Source organism: Zootoca vivipara, chromosome 1 (assembly GCF_963506605.1).
Source record: "Zootoca vivipara chromosome 1, rZooViv1.1, whole genome shotgun sequence".
Taxonomy (NCBI): Eukaryota; Metazoa; Chordata; class Lepidosauria; order Squamata; family Lacertidae; genus Zootoca; species Zootoca vivipara.
In genome coordinates this window covers 46,629,154-46,653,531 of record NC_083276.1, presented here as the reverse complement: position 1 = coordinate 46,653,531, position 24,378 = coordinate 46,629,154, and the positions used below count along the sequence as shown (strand labels likewise).

The 24,378-nt window shown below is 45.7% G+C and overlaps 1 protein-coding gene across 1 annotated transcript in view; it reads left to right on the top strand.

The window, feature by feature from the left end:
- The window catches only part of GALNT16 (polypeptide N-acetylgalactosaminyltransferase 16), a 168,490-nt gene extending 145,386 nt beyond the window's left edge, over positions 1 to 23,104 (top strand). The window contains exons 12-15 of the mRNA XM_035113536.2: positions 1,771 to 1,854; positions 3,179 to 3,320; positions 7,782 to 7,898; positions 20,098 to 23,104. Of these exons, the coding sequence (XP_034969427.2) occupies positions 1,771 to 1,854; positions 3,179 to 3,320; positions 7,782 to 7,898; positions 20,098 to 20,235 (481 nt within the window). The 3' untranslated portion in view covers positions 20,236 to 23,104. The remainder of the gene's footprint in view (positions 1 to 1,770; positions 1,855 to 3,178; positions 3,321 to 7,781; positions 7,899 to 20,097) is intronic.
- The last annotated feature ends 1,274 nt before the right edge of the window (positions 23,105 to 24,378 follow it).

The window sequence follows — 24,378 nt, the reverse complement described above, 5'->3', positions numbered from 1 at the left end:
TGGTGTGTCAAAATTTACCAAAAAACCAAGCATAACTCGGGTGGTTTGTCACTTCGAGGAAAAAACCATAATTTCACGATATTTATAGTTTAAATGACAAAAATGTATAATTTTAATATATAACTATATTTAATAAACCCAAAACTAATTATTTAACCAAACCAAACCAAAAATCCCTTATTTATCACAAAGTGCCCAGAGTTGTTGAGCTTTCTGGGGGGAGCTGCTGACCAAAGTTTTGGAGGTTTTTTTAGGGGTGTGTGTGCAAAAGTTGCTTTCTTTTTTCTGGGAGGATGCCCCAAAGCTGCTGCACTTTTTTTGGGGGGGGGGAGAGAACAGAAACAAATGACGAATAATACCTTCGCTGGAACTAACACGCAGCACCGACATAGTCTGCCAAAGCACCAAAAAAACCAGCTGTTACGGTCCGGTCGGCGGGCGTCAGGACCAGAGGCAAGATGGTGGTGAAGAAGCAGGGTCGAGGAGCAAGGCAGAGGCGAAGGTCCACGGGGCACGAAGCAAGGCAAAGGCGAAGCAAGGGTCCAAGGAGCAAGGAGCAAGGCGAAGGATCCAGGAACAAGAAGCAAGGCGAAGGCGAAGCAAGGGTCCAAGGAGCAAGGAGCAAGGCGAAGGATCCAGGAACAAGAAGCAAGGCGAAGGTCCACGGGGCAAGAGCAAGGCGAAGGCGAAGCAAGGGTCCAAGGAGCAAGGAGCAAGGCGGAGGATCCAGGAACAAGAAGCAAGGCAAGGGTCCAAGGAGCAGGAGGTCAGATGCAACCAGGCAAGGATAGCGTTGCTGTGGCAAAGAGCTGAAGGGAAATGCTCAGCTTTTATCCCTCCCAGCTCCTGCCACCAGGTGCAGTGAGATCTCAAGTGGCCTCACCTGGGTGACTACTCCTTGCCTCTCCAGCACAAGCTGAGGACTTCACCTGTGTGGCCACGCCTTGCTTCTCCAGCACAAGCTGAGGCATGCCCCAGTCCTGCAAAGCACTACAGGCCCCAGAGCCTGACTCCTGCCCATACCCCTGGCACCAGCACAGAATGGGTTAAAAAATGAACACTGTCACACGCAATCATAGTCTGCCAAAGCGCCAGAAAAAACAGCACAGAAAGGGTTAAAAACCAATCTCTGGCTACCAGCAACAACAACAACAAAAAAAGGATATGGGGTTTTAACAGCGGAGACAAGCTGTAGCGTGAGGAGGAGCGGGAGAACAAATGGGGGGGACAACAGCATGAATGGGCCGATAGGGCGCGTGCCAGCAGTGAGGGCTCTGCATGTCATGTCTGACACGCGTGTCATAGGTTCACCATCACTGTCCTAGGCAAAGGAAGGAGAAAGATGCTACTGGGAGCAGAATTAACACACCCATGCTACTTCAGTTTCTCACAGTGAGCCGCAGGATACACCCATATCTGGCCCATGCAGCCCAAAAGGGTTCAAGATGAACAGAGGAGTGGGACTACATTAATAGATGCCATGGGAAAGGAGGAAGAGACAGGCAGAAGAGGTCTGACTTAGCCCATCAGCCTGAGATTCCTCCCCTCCCCCTGCACTAAGCTTAAAATAGAAATTACAAAAGCACCTCTGCTAGGACCTGTTAGCATAGGTGTTGTGAAAATGTGCCATTGTATTGTTTCAGTAGCATGTGACTGTACTTCACACATTTGGGCATTTTATAATCTTTGCTTGTGTTCTGCCTGTGTTATGAGAATCTCTTTTGTCCACATTCACAAACGAAGATAGGAACAATTTGCTTTTGCTTCCAGTATTGTGGACCGGGTGGAACAGCGCAGAAAACTGAACTGTAAATCCTTCCAGTGGTACTTGGAGAATGTCTACCCTGAGCTCAAGTGAGTTATCCTCTGAATCTCAAGTAAAACTGCAGGATGTGTATTTAACGTTGTGGGAGGGAGGAAAGTGGCAGGTACCTTCCCAAGAGGTAAAACATGCTTGTAGCACATTGGAAAGATGCATGGCAAATTGGAGGTTCTTTTCTGGAACAGGTATCTCAGCACCTCCCACCCATGGGTCTGACATGGCTCTGTTTGAACCCATGCCTCTTCACTATGGCAGCTTGAACTTTTGAGATGGGATTAGACAACTGGGAGCTCATCCACACTTCTGCTTTGTCTCGTGCCCAGAAAGCATAAGTCCAAGGGATTCTCCACTTGGCTCAAGTTTCTAGGCATGGTTCCGAGCGGTTTTCTGTTTCCTCTGCTGCTTTTCCTGGGAAAACCTGCTCCTTAGCCCTGAATTGGAGCAAACATAAATCTGTAGAAAACACGATTGATGTTTGCTCTGATTCAGTGGTAAAGATCAGGTTTTCTGAAAAGTTGGTATGGGAAACGGTAGAAGGCACAGTTGGGTTGAGCTTAATTTATTGTGAAAGGATAGAAGCATCAGACCCTCATAAGCAAGGTGTAGCCTTCTTTCATGAGGCATCCTAGAAGGCAAAAATATATATAACCCACTCAGAGAACAATGGAGTTATGTGGTACATCAGTTGGAGTAATGGAAATGAGAAAACATATATATGTTGTAATATGTTTAGAAGTTATCATCTGTTGTAATTAAAATGAATAAGGCTGATTCTGAAACCTTTTGCCATAATTTGAAAAAGATCAAAAAGTGTGCTTGCTTAACTGGTGCAAACTAGTTACGGTAGTATCACTGAGGTAAATGTGGTGTAAGATGCACCTCACTCCTTTAATTACTGAAGTACAAAAGAGCAGGAGTGGGTTAGTTAAGGGGCATAGTTAATCTTGGGGGAAACAGACTTTCTTGTATACAATTTGAATACATTGCAATGTAGTCGAAGCAAAATTCCAAGTATGGTTGATACTTGGCCAATAAACTATTCTATTCTATTCTATTCTATTTGTAGCCCAAGAAAAACAAACGGTTCATATATATACCTGCTTTAACGTGGTATTATCATTCTCACAGCCCTTTGGTGTTCTTCTTGAATTCCCTTGGTGACTTCAGTTGATTGCAATATTCTTTTTATTGCTGTGTTTCACTCCGGAGGTGGGATAGCATTTCTGTGTCGTGTGATACTATTCTCATATGTATATGGAAGATTTATTTTTATTTTCTTCTGGATAATCACCATCAAATATAGAGATGGTATTGATAATTTGGCAATTTGTGTTCTGGTTTTGTTTTGTCTCTCAGGGTTCCAGAAAAGGAGCTGATTCCCGGCATCATCAAACAAGGAGCAAATTGCTTGGAGTCTCAGGGACAGGATACAGCAGGGAATTCTCTAGCAGGGGTTGGAAGCTGTAAAGGGACAGTGAACAATCCTGTGACCACCCAGGTGAGGTGAACTGAAGTTGGTCCCTTTATTCTTTTCTGGTGCTTTTCGACTACCTACTGGGGGAGATAAATGTGTGCATTTGAAGCATGGTGATCTCGGTGGATCCCTTGGCTGGATTTGTGGACACTAGGCCTAGGCCCCATTCCCATTGTTGATCTTCACTCCCCACACCCTTATTCCTGATGTAGATATTCACTCGCCCCTTCTTCTTTGGCAGGGGAGGCCTTCTGTGGTTCGCCTCAGGTACCAATATGTCTTGGGCCAAGCCTGGTTGAATAGGTGCTGCTTGGCATGAGCTTTTTTCCAGTCAGACATCTCCCCTCTGGCCATTTCCTTGGCCCTTGAAAATCAGCACAGCCTGTAGGTGTACAGCCAGAACGGATGAGAGAGGGAGAGGGAGAGGGAGAAAATTCAGAGCAACTCACAGAAACCAGCCCTCAGAGTTCCAGCATTGTGTGGGCAGCAGTTGAGCTACAGTGCCCACATAGCATTGTTTGGAATTGGGGGAGCAGGGAAGAGAATGGAGAGTTAATGTGAAGAATGACCCAGATCCACTTATTATCTTACACTTCCATTGCTATTCTGTTTTACTATTGCCTTAAGGACATAGTTCAGACGTAGAGACAGAAAGTCCCTTGCCACATGCAGGAGCTGTCCAACAGAGGAGGAGGCAGCTATTTAAAGGACATTGGGAGCTATGGTATTGTGAAAACAAACTTTTATGTCTTGAGGCTGTTTCACACAGTACACAGTTTTCCTGAACTACAATGAAGGACAAAAGAAGTGAAATCAATGTGTAATATCTGCAGCTGTGGTGATCGCACACACATTTATTTCATCACATGTACAAGACATGGGGAGGCGACACGTTTACCATGGATGTGATGGTCAGAATCTACAGACCACTTTTTCCCTACATGGAACTCTATAAATAGTGATGCCATGTAAAATATCATTTTGTAGCTCCTAATCAACCAGATTTTTTGGATATGGGAATAATGCCCACTTTATTCCCCCCCTGAGCTTTTCACCAGTTCTGTTTGGTGTGCGAAAGTTAATGGCACTACTATCACACACGGAATATATGTATGTTGATCCTAGGTGTGGTTGCACATGTGAATTACTATTAATATTGTTTGAATTTATATACCACCCTATACCTGGAGGTCTCAAGGCGGTTCACAGAAAAGATCAACATAAAAATCCCAATCAAAATAAAAACAACCACCCAATAACACCTCTCCCCCAAATAAAGAGCCACATTTTAAAAGGGCATAGGATGTCAATCAGATCAACTAAAGGTGTGGTTAAAAAGCAACGTTTTTGCCAGGCACCTAAAGGTGTATAATGAAGGTGCCTGGCGAACTTCTCCGGGGAGAGCATCCCACAGAATGCAAGGCACAGAATTAGTTCCTATAGGTAGTAGGAGTTAGAAGTTATGGCGACAGATTGTTGTAAAGAATTTACTGCTCTAAATCTGTTTAAGGCTGTGCACACATTACCAGTTTAAAATGCAGCTAGGTCATAGCAGGATGTTGGATTCCTCTAGCAGGCATGTCCAAAGTCCGTTTTTGGGGCCTAATCCAGCCTGCCAGTCGGTTTAATCCGGCCCCTGTGGATCTGGAGTAAAATCCTTTAAAAAACCTCAACAGCGTCAACCCTAAAAAAAAGCTCAACAACTTTGCTTGGCCCCCACGGCCCTTCAGTTCATCAAATCTGGCCCTCTTTGAAAAAATTTGAACACCCCTGTAGAGAAATGTGGATTGTATGGACATTGCTTCCCAAAGCAGTGCTGGGAGTGCATTGGATCCAGACAACAGAGCCTTTTCATTTATATTGGTGTTTTAAATCTCCTGGTTGTGTGTGTGTGTGTGTGTTTCTTCTCCCTTTTGCAACAAAATTGTATTTTTTCTATTGCTGATTATAATGTATTAGTATTGTTTTGTTTGTAAGCCACCCAGGGGGAATTTCTTTGTGAATAAATATTGGCTCTGCTTATTCTGGAGTAGGTAGAAAATCCCCTTTATGTTGAATAAGAATCAGTTGCAAATGCTCTCAAAATTGAAATAGTAGCTGCTTTCTTTATAATTCATTATGGACATTCATAATAGAACTGCTCTGTAACCTAGCAGCTCATGCTCTGTGTGGCAAAATCCTCTATACAGTACTTTTTAAAAAAATATATTTTTAATTATTTCCCAGAAAGAGAACAATACAGAATAAAATACAGAACAAGCTATTGGAGTACATAGTAAATAGCCACAAACATAACATGTAGCTACAGAATCTTGATTTTCGCAAAAACCCTTTAAACTTCAGTGGCTTCTTTGGAATTTATTCCAGCTGACAATCTTGACTGGGAACCCTTCATTCAGATAGCAAGGAAGCAGCTTGAGTCAGCAAAAGGTCGCAGTGGGATACTGGATGCCAACAAATGCTCACTCACATCTGTTAATGGTTGGGAATGAGCCGGCAGACAGCGTCCAACAAGCTGTTTGATTTGACTTGCTGTGCTATTTTGACATTGTTTGAAACTGCTGAAATTCATTGAACTGTATCTCTGTCCTGGGAATTATCCCAGCGAAGAAGGCGAATGTTAATTGTCTGTTGGGAAGGATGGTTATTAGGTGGGAGGGTAAATCAATGAAGTGGCTTTGCCCTCTTGCTCTGTGTTTGTTACTGGTGGGTGTCTATGCTGTCTCCCTAATGATAAATTGCATGTTTTCCCACCATAGACAATAGCTACTCTATCGTGTTTTAGAAACAGGTTGATAAGTTTCCCTATTGGGGAAGATAAGTAGAAGCTGTGGCCTGTTCTAGAAAAAGCAAGGGGGGATCCTCAGGCCTGATGGTTGAATGTGTCCTTACAGATCTCTCCATCAAACCCTTGGAACGGTGCCCAGGCTTTGCCCCCCCCCCCAAGCCTCTCCCTAAGCCCCATCCCTCACTGGTCCCACTCTGTCCCTTCCTTGCATGCTCTTGCATGGAATGTGTCCTTGCACTGTGATACTGCCTCTTGCTGATCCGGATGGAAAGAGGTGTATGGGCTGTATGTAGGGAAAAAACAAACAAACCTGATTTTTGGATTGCTGTAAGGTAAGGCTGGGGACCCAGGTGGCGCTGTGGGTTAAACCACTGAGCCTAGGGCTTGCTGATCAGAAGGTCGGCGGTTCGAATCCCTGTGACGGGGTGAGCTCCCATTGCTTGGTCCCAGCTCCTGCCAACCTAGCAGTTCGAAAGCATGTCAAAATGCAAGTAGATAAATAGGAACCGCTACAGCGGGAAGGTAAACGGCGTTTCCGTGTGCTGCTCTGGTTCGCCAGAAGTGGCTTTGTCATGCTGGCCACATGACCTGGAAGCTGTACGCTGGCTCCCTCAGCCAATAATGCGAGATGAGCGCGCAACCCCAGAGTCGGTCACGACTGGACCTAATGGTCAGGGGTCCCTTTACCTTTACCTTTAAGGTAAGGCTACTGCATAGGGGGACCCAGGTGGCGCTGTGGTTAAACCACTGAGCCTAGGGCTTGCTGATCAGAAGGTCGGCGGTTCGAATCCCTGTGACGGGGTGAGCTCCCGTTGCTTGGTCCCAGTTCGTAAGCACGTCAATATGCAAGTAGATAAATAGGAACCACTACAGCGGGAAGGTAAACGGCGTTTCCGTGTGCTGCTCTGGTTTGCCAGAAGCGGCTTTGTCATGCTGGCCACATGACCTGGAAGCTATACGCCGGCTCCCTCGGCCAATAATGTGAGATGAGCGCGCAACCCCAGAGTCGGTCACGACTGGACCTAATGGTCAGGGGTCCCTTTACCTTTACCTTTAAGGCTACTGCATGGAAGGTAATAGGCACTGCTCACCTTTGCCTCTGGCCCCACCCACTACTGTCATGTGACCTCTGGGAGGTTTTCCATAAAAGGATGTAGCCCTTAGGTGAAAGGTGTTTCCCCGCATGCCCTGGCTTACCACCTCTGCCAATCATGGGAAAAGGGGGGAAAGGTTGAAATCCTTGGACAAGCTGTTGTCTAACAAGAGGGAGAGCCAATTAGTATCCTCTGAAGCACACCCCAAAAGCTCTTTTTTTGAACCCTGAATTCTTTGAGTGCCCAATCTTTCCCAAACTATATCAGGATTTCAGTCTGATATAAGTGTCCTTCACATATGCAGTGTTTCTTGACTGTTTCCTGCTATGTTTCCCCTCTATACTGAAAGCTGCTGCTGCTGCAGGTTCAGTAACCTCTGAAGAAGTAAGTGGACCCCTCCTGCTATATCGCACCATGCTTTGTCCTTGCGATCACAGGAACATGCGTGCCCAAAGGCCATTGCATAGAGAAATTCAGGTGAAGAAAAGGTCCGAGTCAGCCCTTTTCTTACAAGCAAAAGCAACATGCACTGAGCACTTGATGTCTGAAAGAGGTATTGTGTTTCCATCACCGAACTCTGTTTTTTTTCTTTATCTTCCAAAGGAGTGGATATTCAGTGACCCTTTAATCAGGCAGCAGGACAAGTGTCTTTCAATCACCTCTTTCACTGCTGGCTCTCAGATCACAATTGAGGCATGCAATCAGAAAGATGGCAGACAGGTACTGTGCTTCCTTAATCACACTTCCCCTGTTTTATTGTGGTGCCATTGTAGTTTAGTTTTAAAAATTATTGTTTAAGGGTGGTTTGGCTCCGGAGATGGGATACAATCCATGGTGATATCATAAAGCTGGTGTGTGTGTGTGTGTGTGTGTGTGTGTGTGTGTGTGTGTGTGTGTGTGATGTGAGTGCCATCTGGCCACACTGACTGGGGCTGATGGGAGCTAGAGTCAGACAACATTTGGGGCATCCAGTTGGGAAAGGCTTCCCTAAGGCATTTAAAATAAGAATAAATAAAGAACACTAGTAGCAATTTTAGAAGTCACACTACAGCACAGGTATCAGGAATGGTGGGGTTGGTTTGCACATCACAGTACATGGCACAGGTCATATCTAATATGTGTTCATGGCACTGGTACAACTCTATAGAAAAGGATACGGAAATGTGCTGCTTTGCTATAGCATATGTTATACTGGAAAAGGTAAAAGCTGGCTGCTTCCCTGCATGAGTCTTGAAAACTAGGGCTCAGCTTCAAATTTCTGGTTCAAATTTTCGGGTGGGGGGGAGTATCTCAAAACGGAGGGTGGAATTTTGGGGAGAACTTTTTGAAAGGTTATGTGATGACACTTACCACTGGTGGTGAGTGGCAGTGACTTATCTCCCCCCCCCCAGCTACTATAATATAGGTTTGCAATATGTCCGGGAACTCCTGGACATGTCCTTTTTTGGTGGTCCTACATGGCCATCCGGGGGGAATTTTACATTTTAAAGCAAGTGCCCTGGATTTTGGTTTTTTTTTTAAAAAAAAGTGTGTGTGTGTGTGTGTGTGGCTCTTGTTGAAGGTCTGGCTCTGGCACAGGCAACCCTGGCTCAAGAGCGCCAGAGGGGCTATTGCTATAAGCTCAACTACTTTTGTGTCTGAATAACCCTACTATGTTGTTGTTGTTGTTTAGTCGTTTAGTCGTGTCTGACTCTTCGTGACCCCATAGACCAGAGCACGCCAGGCACTCCTGTCTTCCACTGCCTCCCGTAGTTTGGTCAAATACATGTTCATAGCTTCGAGAACACTGTCCAACCACCTCGTCCTCTGTCGTCCCCTTCTCATTGTGCCCTCCATCTTTCCCAATATCAGGGTATTTTCCAGGGAATCTTCTCTTCTCATGAGGTGGCCAAAGTATTGGAGCCTCAGCTTCACGATCTGTCCTTCCAGTGAGCACTCAGGGCTGATTTCCTTCAGAATGGATAGGTTTGATCTTCTTGCAGTCCATGGGACTCTCAAGAGTCTCCTCCAGCACCATAATTCAAAAGCATCAACTCTTCGGCGATCAGCCTTCTTTATGGTCCAGCTCTCACTTCCATACATCACTACTGGGAAAACCGTAGCTTTAACTTTACAGACCTTTGTCGGCAAGGTGATGTCTCTGCTTTTTAAGATGCTGTCTAGGTTTGTCATTGCTTTTCTCCCAAGAAGCAGGCGTCTTTTAATTCCGTGACTGCTGTCACCATCTGTAGTGATCATGGAACCCAAGAAAGTAAAATCTCTCACTGCCTCCATTTCTTCCCCTTCTACAGTGGTACCTCGACTTTCGAAGACGATCCGTTCTGTGGTCATCTTCGTAAGTCGAAGTCTTCGGTTCTCGAAGCGCCCGTTCTGCACATGCGCGAAGCGTGATTTTGCGCTTCTGCACATGCGCCGACCGCAAGCACCGCTTCTGTGCAGGCGAAAAGACTTCCGGGGTTGTCGACTTCGGAAGTCGAAACCTTAGGAAGTCGAGTCGTTTGGTTGTTGAAGGTACCACTGTATTTGCCAGGAGGTGATGGGACCAATGGTAATGATCTTAGGTTTTTTGATGTTGAGCTTCAGACCATATTTTGCACTCTCCTCTTTCACCTTCATTAAATGGTTCTTTAATTCCTCCTCACTTTCTGCCATCAAGGTTGTGTCATCTGCATATCTGAGGTTGTTGATATTTTTTCCGGCAATCTTTATTCCAGCTTGGGATTCATCCAGTCCAGCCTTTCACATGATGAATTCTGCATATAAGTTAAATAAGCAGGGAGACAATATACAGCCTTGTCATACTCCTTTCCCAATTTTGAACCCTACTATAATAATCTGTATTTTTGCTATCACCTAAGGTGGGATGGCTGAAGCACAGTTATTCATAGCAGCCCTCAACAAGTGGCCAGATTACATGCCCCACCCCTCCTGCAACTTATAGCTCCTCTCAACTATGCATAGTGTCATTTCAAGGGAGCTGGGGGGGGGGGGAGAGGGAGACATATGACCATGACTGGCAACTCCTATTTTTTCTCCAGAATACCCCTGGAACAGAGCTATATCATGACAAAGTGCTGTTCCAGGTCAAAGCAAAATAACTTTTCTGAGGTCACAGCAAAATAACTGTTGCTTTTTGGTGGTCTCTAAGAGCAGCCCCGCTTGTTGCTGTAGCTACTTACACGGGTGGCAGCAAAAATACAATTTGAAGCCTCAAGGGGATTTTAAATAAGAAAAGGGGCAGAAAAGAGAGAAACCATTGAAAAATGCCTCCCTGAATTCTTCCAGTCCCCCTCCAAAAATTGACAACCCTCCCCACAGTTTGCTACCTGCTAAATGGATGGAAAGTAGGGGTGGGATTTCATCTAACCCATAGATCAGAAAAGGTTCTGAATTTCTGGTATGGGAGATTTTTCTATGTCTATTAATAGCTGCGACACAGAATGAATCTGTTCTGCATGAGGGAGTTGACAAGCCTAAACTAAATATGTGCAGCCCCTCCTTCATCTCCAGCAGTATCGACCTGTTCAGGTACTCCTAATTGCCTATACGTCTCTGTTGTGTTTGGTTTTTTTTATATAAAAAAAACTGAAATCCTTTTAAAACCTTGCCCATAGAGAATATAAGCACAAGTTTCCCAAGAGCTCTGGCTAATGTAGGAGCGCCCATAAAAACTGTCACAACACATGCCCTGGATAAACTCTTGCCGTTGAAATTTGGGCTGTGTGAATGTCCCCAGTGAGTTGTTTTTGCCTAGGCCTACCTTCCTCCTCTGCTGGTGACCACACGCACACTGGCCTGCTTTGGAACTAGGTCACTAATTTCTTCTTAAGTGCTTTCACAAAATCTTCCTCCCTGTGGCATAGCGAACTCTTGCTGCTGCTGCAGAACTCATCCTCCATTGTCTCTTGTGCCTAAGAAGCCAACTCTCTGTCTGCGGTACCTGCAGCTCTTAGCCGGTGTCCTTTTTGAAAAGGAAACAATGAATGAGCCATGCTTGTGTAGGAGACCAGTACTCTGCAGTCTTCTGGATTCAAATGGAATCTAAAAGCTCAGAAGCACTGTTCTTTTTCATTTTATTTTTTTAAGCCTTCATTATTATGAGCCATTTAGCAAGGAATGTTTCTACAACAATTCCCGTGCTGCTTTTTGTATGCACAAACTCAAAACTCGTCTCAGGAACAGACCAGGGCAAAGAGGGGGCTAAAGTAAGAAAATAAGCTAATCCTGTTTTGGCCTGGAAAGGAAATAGATGTTGTGGATATGGCATTGAGCTCTGTCTGTTGATTTTATTATTTTTCATTGGCGTTTTTCTCCATCATTCTTAAGAATCCCAGATGGCATCCTTCCCAAATCACTGGATTCCTGTAGCTTCCCCATTGGCATCACTTCATTTAAAAGAGCTGCTTTATAGCAGTGCTTAGAAATTCTATCACAACAGCAGTGCAGGTAACCATACGGCATTCTGCAAATGAAGCCCTCCACAATAAGCATTTGATACAACACAAACATATACTGTACAAAAATAACAATTATTAAACACAGTACCAAAATGTCCCCAAAATATATGGCCATCTTCCACAGTTGGTAGAACTCATGCAGTTTGTATCAGGCTGCCACTGATGTGCTGTGGCTAACAAACTAGACCCTGACTCGGACAGACACTGGAAATAGTGGCAACGCGTTGAAATAAGCTGGGTTGTGGATGGACCAATTAAGAGCAAAGCAAAGCATCCCAGGAAAAAGCTACCCATTCTGAGGGTGGGAGGCAAGGGGGGGACCCCCAAGTCTCAGCCAATTTAGTTGTGCAGAAACACCAGCACAGTGAAGCTTCCCCATTCCTACTCCCCTTAATGCTGAAAGTCTCACATGTTTGTTTAAAGACACACACAACAGTTGTTGTTTTTTCCTGACAGCACTCACTGGTAGGGACTACTAGCACTGTTTTTTCTGCTGCCTGTGGCAGGCATTTTGTGCTAGCACCCATGACACTTTGATCAGCATATGAGTACCAGCGCAGCACCCCCCTTTTTGAGTCCCAGCACTTTTATCAACATATGAGTACCTGCACCCCATCCAAAAAAGATACCAAAAAAAGACATTCTCATTCCAGCACTGATACAAAAAAATACCCGTTGCAATTTTTAACACACATTTCCCCTTTTTATCAGCAACTGTGGCAGATGAATAAACAAGTAAAGCCGAATCCCTTTTGTGGGGACCAGATAAGATCTCAATAGCAGTGAGCGGGGTCAGCAACGTTATAGCACTGAAAGTAGAGTAGCACCAGAGATAGCTTAAAATTGCACATGTGGTAGTTATATCAATCTTTCAAAGGGAGAGGACATTCTCTCCTGCTGCCCCTAAACTGTGGACTCCCCTCCTTGCAGACAAATGTCTGGCACCTTCATTCATTCATTTATTTATTTATTTATTTTGTCTGTCATGGGTGCCTTAGCTGAGATTCCTGCATTGAAGAAGGTTGGACCCTTGTCCAACTCTACAATTCTACGATTCTATGATTTAATATTATTTGGCAAAACGTTAGACTCAACAATAAAAGCAGGTACTGTATTGAAAAATATCCAAAAGATGATTAAAATCTGCAATAGCTAAAAGGAAATAAAACACATGCAACTTCTACATGTCTGGCTAGGCTCACCTAAACAAACATATTTTAAGTTGGTGTTGAAAAGAGTACAGTGAAATTTCCTGCCTGATGCCAAGAGGCAGAGTCCCTTGTATATCTTCTGACATCCGCTGAAGGAACATCTCTTCTCCCTAGTCTTTGGCACCTGAGATAGATACATGTTAGAATCCACCTTATTCTTAGCATAAATTGTTCTAATATTGCATTTTTATATTGAGTAAGAAATCTTATAATTATAATTATAATAAATCTATTGACTAGTCAAACAATCCTATTTTTGTCAGCTTTTCTACTTGGTTTATGTTTGTCACAAGGCAAAGATGATGATTCTTAAAATTCCAAACTTCTTACATTTTCTTTTTATGTAAGAATTGGGACAATGGAAAATTGTTCTTCCATTAAAAATATTTTTGCTGTATTTCTGAAGTGTTATCAATAGGTGTTTTTTTTAACCTGCTATAATATTTGCACTGGAATGACTTAATTGCCACGTTGAGGAGTAATTATTCTATGTTAGATAAGTATCTGGGTACTCTCAGAGGAGGAGGAGGAGGAGGAGGGTGACACCTACTCCCAAGTAGTCTGAAAATCTTATTTTGTTATGGACAAATTGGGTATGAAACATTAGTTGCTAGTGGAAAGTGATGGAAGTTTATCATGCAGTTTCTTCTGTTGCTTGCTTCCAGAGAGGGGGAAATGGAACGCTACAGGAACAGACAGACACTCTGCCATTGCAGACACACACAGAGAGATTTTTCAGGTGCTGAGACAACGTTCCTTTCTGAATGTGACCCCTGCAGCAGAATAGTACTTGGGTTTTTTTTTAGTAGGCATTAGCTTCCCACAGCTTAAATTCTTTTGGTTTTATTTAGTGCATAGCTTGAAGTGGAAGGGTTTCAAAGTGGGAATGAGAGAGATTAGCATTTGTAGTCCACGTATTACACAATCTTTGATTCCAGAACACTTGTTTTTAATGCAGTTTATGCACATGCTAGTATAGAGAGAAGTGAGGGGCAGATGGGCCTTATCAACCTGGGAAGTTAGCCGCTCTAGGAGAAGGAAAACTCTGATCAACATTTTACCTTTTTTCTAATTTTCTTTCATTCAGCCTCTGAGCCTTTCCCTTCAGCGGAGGGAGAGCCTATTTTCCTTGCCTGCTCCTAGCCATCCCTTTCTCCCAACCACCTTTACTCAGCATGTGGGGAACTGCTGGTACTCGCATTGGTCCAACTAAAAAAGCACAGCATGGCCTGTGAAAAGACTAGACACTCGTGAGAAGACACCATTTCAGTGAGGCCCAGCGTTAGAGAAATTTTGATGTAGATCTGGGCCCACAGGCTTGCAAACGGCCACCCAGTTTGCATGCATGATTCAGACCTACAATATTAGCCAAGGTCAAACTGGAGTGCCTTCTTCTTTCTTTCTTTTTGCTATGGAAGATCTCATCTCCACTCTGCTGGCCCAAGGCTGGGTTATTTTTAATAACTCTTTTGTGCACTCAAGCCATCAGATGTGAAATTTCAAACGAAGCTGTGTCTTGTACAGTCACATTGCTGCTCTTTGGGCCGTGTCCTGGAAAATGCAGTGGCAAGCCTAGATGTGTGAGACGGGGTGGGGGTGGGAGGTTAATGAAACCAAGCCCTCCATTTACAGCTAACTAATTACAAGATGGCAATAATTGCGGTAATACAGTTCCCTACATGTCACCCCTGCCCTCCGTTCTCACTCTTGTGCCCTCTCTCAACCTTACCTTTCTGTTGAATCAGAACGACTGAAAAAGATTCTGTTTTTGAAATTGCAAGTCGTGCAATTAATAGAGGAGTTTTTTTTCGTTTGGTGCTGTTCATTAGCAGGAGAAAATGCTTGCTGGGTGCCCTGCTACTGCTGCAAGCCGCTGTTAAGGAATGAGCGAGGGATATCAATCCTGCTTAAAGAGGTTTACAGATCAGTGGGCCTCTAGTCCAGAAAAACAGCATGATACATGGGTCTCTCAAAGGGGCCAGGATGCTGCTGGGGGACAAAGGAAGGGAAATGTCCCCAGCTAATTACCATTGTCAGCAATCTCTGTACAATGGAAGAGCTTGATAAATCACAGCTGGTCCCCTTACAGACAGTAAAGAGTACCAGGATGATTAAGTCTAACCCACCAGAATTTTGTCAAAAGACTATGCATTAGATCTGTGGATCTGAGATGGGGAGGGGGCTGACACATAGGGAAAGGTGGCTCTCCAGGCACTGTAGTCCTAGTCCACTAAAAGCAGTTAAGGGGACCCTCGTGAGGAAACTCCCACCCTCCAGACGTTGCTGAACTGCAACCTCCCATCATCATTGGCCAGGCTTGCCGAGGCTGATGGGAGTTGTAGTTTAGCAACAGCTGGAGGGCCAGAGGTTCCCCACTCCTGACTTGGAGCTTTAAAAATAAGAGCCAGCGCTTTGAATTGAGGTTGGGAACAAATAGGCAACCAATTCCAGCGAAATGGTATCAGATTAATATACCCTGCCCAGCCAGCTCCTGTTATTAGTCAGACAGTAGCATTTTGAACTGGCTGAAATTTCTGAGCTCTTTTAAGTGACTGTCTTCTCCAGGAAAGTCTACAGCTGGCCTACCAGGCTAAGCTTATAGGAAGCATTTCATCCTCTCCCATTGCCTCTAGATCAGGGGTCTATACTCGCTGCCTCCAGGCAAGGGGTAGTCCCCACCCCCAGCAAATCCCAAGACTACACCAATTTTGGACGTGAAGGCAAAAGGGGGGGGAAAACCACAACAGGGAAATAGTGCTAAAGTGGACAGGTTTGAAGCTCTCGACCTCACCAAGCCCAGTGTTCTGCAAATCACACCTGCCACTCTTGGTCATCAGAAGAACTGCAGCCGCTTAACATTCAGCGTGGTAACCCTATTGTTTTACAGATTCCAAAGTGTTTGCAGAGCAGATACCGTGTTTCTCATATTATAAGACACGTCTTATATTTATTTTTTCCTCAAAAAAACACACTATGGCTTATTTTCAAGGGATGTCTTATTTTTTTCCTCCTCCTCCTGCCGCGGCCGACATTGCTGCTGCGCCTATCACTATGTCTTATTTTCGGGGTATGGCTTATATTCCTTGAATACTTAAAAATCCTGCTATGGCTTATTTTATGGGTATGTCTTAAAATATGAGAAACAGGGTACTGGGTGTCCTTCATAGAATCATAGAATCATAGAGTTGGAAGAGACCACAAGGGCCATCCAGTCCAACCCCCTGCCAAGCAGGAAACACCATCAAAGCATTCTTGACATATGCCTGTCAAGCCTCTGCTTAAAGACCTCCAAAGAAGGAGACTCCACCACACTCCTTGATAGCAAATTCCACTGCCGAACAGCTCTTACTGTCAGAAAGTTCTTCCTAATGTTTAGGTGGAATCTTCTTTCTTGAAGTTTGAATCCATTGCTCCGTGTCCGCTTCTCTGGAGCAGCAGAAAACAATCTTTCTCCCTCCTCCATATGACATCCTTTCATATATTTGAACATGGCTATCATATCACCCCTTAACCTTCTCTTCTCCAGGCTAAACATACCCAGCTCCCTAAGTCGTTCCTCATAAGGCATCGTTTCCAGGCCTTTGACCATTTTGGTTGCCCTCTTCTGGACACGTTCCAGCTTGTCAATATCCTTCTTGAACTGTGGTGCCCAGAACTGGACACAGTACTCCAGGTGAGGTCTGACCAGAGCAGAATACAGTGGTACTATTACTTCCCTAGATCTAGATGCTATACTCCTATTGATGCAGCCCAGAATTGCATTGGCTTTTTTAGCTTCTGCATCACACTGCTGACTCATGTCAAGTCTGTGGTCTACCAAGACTCCTAGGTCCTTTTCACATGTACAGTGGAACCTCGGTTTACGAACACAATTGGTTCCAGAAGTCTGTTCATAAACCGAAGTGTTCGTAAACCGAAGTGAACTTTCCCATTGAAAGTAATGGGAAGTTGATTAATCCGTTCTAGACGAGGAAAAACACCCCCTAGAACGGATTAACCGCTTTGCTCCGATGCCTTCGCGGAGGCCGGGGAGCGTTTCCGCGACTGGGCTGCAGCCGCGAAAGCGGTCCCCGGCCTCCGCAAAGGCATCGGAGCAAAGCCCCAGCCTCTGGAAGGCATCGGAGCGAAGTCCCAGCTCCGATGCCTTCCGGAGGCTGGGGCTTTGCTCCGATGCCTTTGCAGAGGCCGGAAGCGTTTCCGCGACTGGGCTGTGCAGCCGCGAAAGCGGTCCCCAGCTTCTGGTTGCCGGGGACTGCTTTCGCGGCTGCACAGCCCAATCGCGGAAACGCTCCCCGGCCTCCGGAAGGCATCGGAGCCGGGACTTCGCTCTGATGCCTTTGCGGAGGCCGGGGAGCCGCGAAAGCGGTCCCCGGCCTCCGCAAAGGCATCGGAGCGAAGTCCCGGCTCCGATGCCTTCCGGAGGCTGGGGCTTCGCTCCGATGCCTTTGCGGAGGCCGGGGAGCACTTTCGTGACTGCAGCCCAGTCACGGAAACGCTCCCCGGCCTCCGCAAAGGCATCAGAGCGAAGCCCCAGTCTCCTCGAAGGTATCCGACGCTCCGATGCCTTTGGGGAGGTTTGGCCTTTGCTCCGATGCCTTCGGGGAGGCCGGGCCTTCGCTGCGGGCCTCCAGGAGGCATCGGAGCAAAGGCCCGGCCTCCCCGAAGGCATCGGACGCTCAGTAGACCTCCGGCACCTCGGTTTACTAACTTCCGGGTTAGGATAGTTCGTAAACTGAAAGTTCGTAAACCGAGGTGTTCGTAAACCGAGGTACCACTGTACTGCTCTCAAGCCAGGTGTCACCCATCCTGTATTTGTGCCTTTCATTTTTTTTGCCCAAGTGTAGTACCTTACATTTCTCCTTGTTAAAATTCATCTTGTTTGCTTTGGCCCAGTTGTCTAATCTGTTAAGGTCATTTTGAAGTGTCATCCTGTCCTCTGGGGTGTTAGCCACCCCTCCCTTCAAATCATCACAAAGAGAACATCTGGTACTGACACAACCTTACCATATAAAAAGTGGCTACTGAGATCAAATAGGTTTATTAGAAAGGGGGGCCCATCTTGGATTTTTGTGGAGAGTTTTAATTCTGTCTCTCATGCTGATTCTTCACCACCTTCCTGCACACTGTTGCTCGACTGGGTGGTTCTGCTTGTATGGGAGATATGGTCAGTCCACCAACAGAGCTGAAGGAGTCCGATCATGGAAGTGGGTTAAATATCAATGTATAGGATGCCAATGTTAAATCATTAAATGATTCCGCAACATGGCAGCAGGTAGAGTGCTTTGAAGACGGCACAATCGATTCAAGACAAATAATGATCTTGCAAAAGGAAATCAGGTGTAGCATGTGGTACTTCCAAGAGAATGAACTAATGATAATGGCTAATGAAGCCTTTACTTCAAGTGTTTATAGATTTTAACATCTGGACGTTTGCTGGTTGCCCTACAACCTAAGGCATATGTCTTGGTTGTCTAAAACTGTTCAGCTTGTCAACCTGAGAAGAATTGCTCGTTATGAATGTGTACTGTGTGCTAGCGTGGATTTTAAGGGGCCAGGCAGACTGGGTGGAACTGCTAGCTCTCAGCATTTCCTACCTGGATGTGCCATGGGGTTGGAGGCTGATGAGCTATCCCTTTTTGCCCTCATCAATCAAGCAGCTGAGACAAATGGCAATTAGTTGCTAAGAGCACCCTGGCCCTCTGTCATACCTGGCTGAAGAAGCAAAAGGGGAAAGACAAGCCATTGGGAAGGTTCAGCCCGTTCAACTGCTGAGCAGTCTCCTCTAACGTGCCACAGAATTGGCATTGGGGAGTTTTCACAGCTATACTAGCTGGCTTCTAAGCACACAGGACTGGTTAAAACACCAAGCGGCCATGTTTGGGGCAGGAGAGAGGGTCTAATTTCACGTGCTATAAGAACCTATAACAGGGATGTTGCTAGACTCCAATTCCCATGGCCAATAATCAAGGGTGCTGGGAGTTGGAATCCAACAATATCTGGAGGACCACAGATTGCCCATCTTTGCCCTGCACTAAAAATGGAATTATGCAGTTGGAAGCAAGCCAAGTCTGGCAGAATCAGCTGCCCACTCACTTGCCCTTAATAAATCAATGGTTTGCACCACCATATGCCACAAGATCAGAAATGTGTACACACTACAAAATGCCACTTACAAGGATTGAGTAAGTAAGCTGAGCCACAGCTGTAGGGGAGGGCAGAAAATGACACTTGGTCACATAAATTACTGGTTTTATATTAATAAGCCAAACTGTCCTTAGTTAAAAGAAACTTAGAGTTTGTGCACACATTGCGCCAAGAGGTTCGGGGCTGCATCTTCTTATGAGATGCTTTGCACTCAGATAACACATATCCAGGCACAAAATGCTTGCACATTATCTCAGTCGTGAAGTGTCCATGTGAATAAATATGTGTGGGTGATGACGAGGAGACCATTGGGTCCACTCAAAAACATTTGAAAGTGGGGGGATATGATTTATACTCATGTGTGCTTATCCTAACTAATCCAAGCAACACTTCGGTATTTTAGAACTTGGGTAGCAGTGCCTAAAAATAAATTGCCTCGTAAGAAGTAGCCCCGAGTCAAGACATGGAAATTTTGCTGGAGGCAATTCACAAGAGGAAAAAGATAACAGAGAATCTGCCGGGGCGGCGGCGGCGGGGGGGGGGGGTGTAGCAGCCCAATGCCACTGATTGTACAAAATATATGTGATTCCAAAAGCTAGAGGATTGGTTGCCATTCATCCCCACTCCCAGTCAGAATCCCAATGATCCAAATTTCTGATGCCTTCTCCACTTGCTCCACCCCCTTAATCAGGTCATCCTTGATGTCCCAAGCCTCATACTGACACTTGCAATTCTATGCATGTTTACTGTACTCAGAAATAAGATTTCTATGGGACTTGCTCTGTGGTGAGTGTGCATGGCATAGTGCTGTGACTATTGTAACCATTGGAGACGCTGGAAGAACTTGGATACCTTTCTCACTGAGACGTGCCACTGAGTTAGAAGGGGAAAGCTTTGAAACTTTCATGCACATGCCAGAAATTAAAAATGGTGACACTAATTAACACCGTGAACAAATATGATTTATTTAGCACTCCTTGAGTGTGTAGTGTCACAGGCACAGCTGTGTGCTTTAAACATAACAAGCAAGAGACTTAAGTAAAGAAGGGGTCAGCTTTAATCGCTTGATGTTGTTCTTTGTCTTCCTTCCCTTCTTTCCTCTCACAGAAATGGAAGATGAAAGGCAACTTCATCCAGCACTTCGTCAGTGGCCTTTGCTTAGAAAGCCAGTCCAGCAAACTAGTGACCAACATCTGCCAGTCAGACATATTGGGCCAACAATGGCAGCTGCTTCAAGCCACATGATGGTTGCCGGGCAACTTCTCTGATGCTTTTGCATGAGACTCTTGGGAATGGAAGGGGTTAGGGTGGGGAATGAAGTTTGATTATCTTTAAACCCTAAGTATTTTGATTGTGAGCCTCAGCCGATAACTATTTCAGTTGAAATGTCAGTGTTTTTTGGATCCATTAACGAAGCACTCCGAGATAAATGGAAAGATCCCTGGAAATAGCCCATCTGCTAGCCGTTCCCCCCCTGTGATTAACTCCATAAGAAACTCCACAGCAGCTCACGGCTCAGGAAAGGTGCAGCCCAGTAGCCCAGACTTAGGTGTGACTAAGACTGACTGACAGCTCTTCTCCTCCATTCCTTTCTCTCCAGGGAAACTTGTGCTCTCTGGCCCCATGGAGTTGTTGCAATGGATGTCTGTGACAACGCTTAATATGAACTCCTGGTGGATTTGTTTGGCTTCACTGGCATTTCGACCTGACATCACTTCTCATTTTGCATGTGTGTTGTACAAAAATGCTGTATGAGAAAACTATCAAGAATTGTTGTGGCTAAGTTATTGGGAGATGCCTAATTGTGGGGGGTGGGGGATGAAAGAAGCAGCAGCTAGGGTCTTTATTGTCGTTTTTTGTTTTGTTTCTGTGTTTGGTTCCTCACTGGCGTGTGTTAATATAATTCATCGCAGAGATTCTCTGTACGGCTTCTTGTTTTGCTGTTTCTGATAGGGTTGGTGGTACATTGCAGGAAGAAACTTAAAACCCTGACTGGCTAAATGGTCTGTTGGTATTTTCATTTTATTTTATTTCATTTATTTTATTTTTAAAAAAATTGAGTCCTGAGGCACAAATGCTGTCTGAAAGCACATAGACAAAAAGTCCCCTTTTCCCCTACAGAGGATGCGGCATAAGTGATGCTTTTTGTTGTTTAGTACTGTCTTTACCTCTTTTCTTCCGCCACTAGGAAAACAATGTTCAGAAAATGAATGCCTAAGCTATAGTGGATAGGTTATTGGAGGTCACTCTTGAGACTGATAAATGTGAGGCAGCAGCTGCTAGGGAACCATCCATTAAGTCTCATCCAGAAGCATTCAATAACATTGCACTGACAGCCTGTGTTAAAAGTGTTGGTGCTTTCTGTGCTAAGCGAAAGGGATTGAAGGGCTCAGAAGAGAACAAATATCATCCCCTTCTGCCTTCACCAACATGCATGAGAGATGCATTCACATGCAGAAAGCAACCCATTACATTATTTACCATATTCTTGTAAGCGCAGCTTGTGCTCTTGTGCCTGGCCCATGTTAACAAATCAATCAGAACTGGATTTCCTTCTTAAGACCAAAGGAGTTGCTTCACAGTCTGTTCCCGCGACCAAAGCCAAACTTTTGCATCCATGCACGAGGTAAGGCCAACTTTCCTGGGATGTGTTTATTTATTTCTTCCTCCCTGGAGTATAAAACATGAACTTGGACCGTTTGCTGATTTCCTCCTGATCCCGTCACTCTTCTCAGCAGACTTAGAGCCTATCACTTTGCCCCTTTGCTACTGGCTGAAAGCTTGTGACTGCCGTGCACCCAGCTAAGATTGTGCTCCTGTCGATATCTGTGTGGGAATAAGCCCATTGAACTCATTGGATTGCAGCCAGAGTGGTGTTACATGAATGTTCTTAGTTCAAGGACTTCTGCTTGAGCAATGGAATGTCTTCCCCCTCTTCTCCCCTGGTGTGTCCCCTAAATCAGTTCTAGTAGTACCCCAGCCCTCTGGAGAACATTTGGGAAGGACGCAGGGAATATGTAGGAGGAGGGGGGCAGCAGTCCCATTGTGCAAGTGGAAATCCTTGAGCTGATGGGACATGGTGGTTGAATACCACCCAGTGGGACTTACTCTTGAGTTAACATGCACAGTATCAATTCTCAGATGAGCTGCATGGCACTGCGCAACTGACCTGCATCACTGCATAGTTTGCATGAGCTCAGTGTTGACATGCAACCCATATGGCAACTCAACATGAATTCTGGTGTGTATATGTTCCCAGGATCTAAACCAGTTTTGAGAGCACACCCTTTTGTGCAAACATGGTTCCCTTTAGGAGAATGCTAATGAGAGGGACCATGGCCTCTTCCACCTGGTTTGAATTGTCCTTGTATAGAAACAGCAGGAGAGAAAGTCATGGCCTGCATGACTGTTGCAAGACTCATGTTAGTGAATTGTTCCTCAGCACAACAGTACCACTGTTTGCCTGTCAAGTCTGTGTCATCTCAGAGAACTGAGGTGCTGCCTGCATGCTGACATTAGTATGGGCCCTACAATGTCCTAAAGAGTCCTTCATGGGGTCACCTTATAGCGGAAGGATGAATGTCTATGAGTCTGAATGAAGCATCGGCTTTCATGCTTTCCCCCTCTCTCTTCCCACCTGACTGGGCTTCTGCTAAGTTTAGTTCACTTTTGAAAAATCTCAAGTTAGCGTCATAAACCAGGGATTCTGGTTTAAAGCAATGGCCAGCTTTGAACCATGAGCTAGGAATTGTTTGTTTTAAAGCAGGATCCCTTGGCTATATATGTAACACCACGCAAATACATTAATATGAAAACTAATTTGATTACCATTTCATGCAGTTTCTGTATATGGCACCAAGTCCAAATCTTTCCAACCATAGCATCATACATTCCACTTGTGCTGGAACTGTTTAATGAGCACTCAGAGACTTAAAATATGAACACTTCAGACGTTAAATTCTCTGCATGATGTTGATAATTAATCATCCATGTCTGAATTGGCCTTAAGGTGGTAGAATCGTGAGAGAACTGTGCCGTATCAGTTTCTGTCTATTAAACCTGCATGTAGAAAGAGTATAGGTGCGTGAAGTCCTTATATCAGGAGGTAGAGGAGACTTCTTGAAATATACTCGGAGTCGAGAGTGAATTTCATGCTCTTTATTCAGCTCATATTCATCAAGGAGAAGAAGAGAAGACGAATGGCTCTTTTCCCAAAACCATCTGCTTATATACATTATTTACACAATGGGCCTTGCGTGATTGGCTACTTCAGGGCTACACCTGTGGGCCAATTATATTGTGGATTGACTTCTGCCTGCAGCCTGATTGGCTGCTCCTACAGGCCAATCAGGTAGCAGATTCACTTCTGCCAGCCGCCTGATTGGCTGCTCCAGCAGGCCAATCAGGTAGCAGATTCACTTCTGCCAGCCGCCTGATTGGCTGCTCCAGCAGGCCAATCAGGTTGCGGATTCACTTCCACCTGGAGTTGGATTGGGTAGCTCCCGCTGATTCTGAATCCTATTGTTCTAGGATTCAGCTCAGTACATAACACCCCTCCCCTCTAAGTTCCAGTCCTGCCCGGGAAGTTGCATTCGTAGTCCCCAAGGTCTGCTGGCCGCCTCCGTGTGCGTTGTGGCCTGGGGTGTTCCTTGGTCAGGGGTTCTGGTTCTGGCTCGTGTTCCGAGGCTGCTGGCTGTGCCGGGGCTGTCTGGTCTGGCGCCACTGAACCACTAGGTTGTGACTCTGGTTCCGGTGTCCTTCCAGCCTCGGGGCGCCCCTCTGTGCCTACTGCTTCTTCTTCCCCTGCCCACCCCTCTCGCTCTACAGGCCTCACTGCCCTGCTGTCCCCTTGGGACCCCTCTGTCCCGCTCTCCTCCCGGGTTCCTCCTGGGAATCGTTGCCGTAGCTGGTCGCAGTGGCGGCGCCAACATTGCCCCCCTTCCGTTAGTACCTCGTACGACACGGGACCGGTCACCTTGGTGACTGTGGCGGGTACCCATGCTGGGCCTGCCCCAAAATTCTTTGCATACACTGGGTCCTGGGCCACAAATGTCCGGGGGTTCCTGCCTTTCCCCACCACTACCTCATCCTGAGCTCTGTCGGGGTGAAGTCGGTCCAGTCTAGTTGCAAGGCGCCGGCCCATGAGTAGTTCAGCTGGGCTCCGGCCCGTCGTTGTGCTTGGGGTGCTGTGCTGTGCTAGAAGAAATGCGGCAAGGCGGTATTCCCAGTCCCCTTGTGTTATGCGGCGGAGGCTGTCCTTGGTGGTCCGCACCATGCGCTCCGCTTGGCCATTGGTGGCAGGGTGGAATGGTGCTGAGCGGATGTGGCGGATGGCGTTCTGCGCTGTGAAGGTCTGGAACTCCTCTGACGTGAATGCGGTTCCATTGT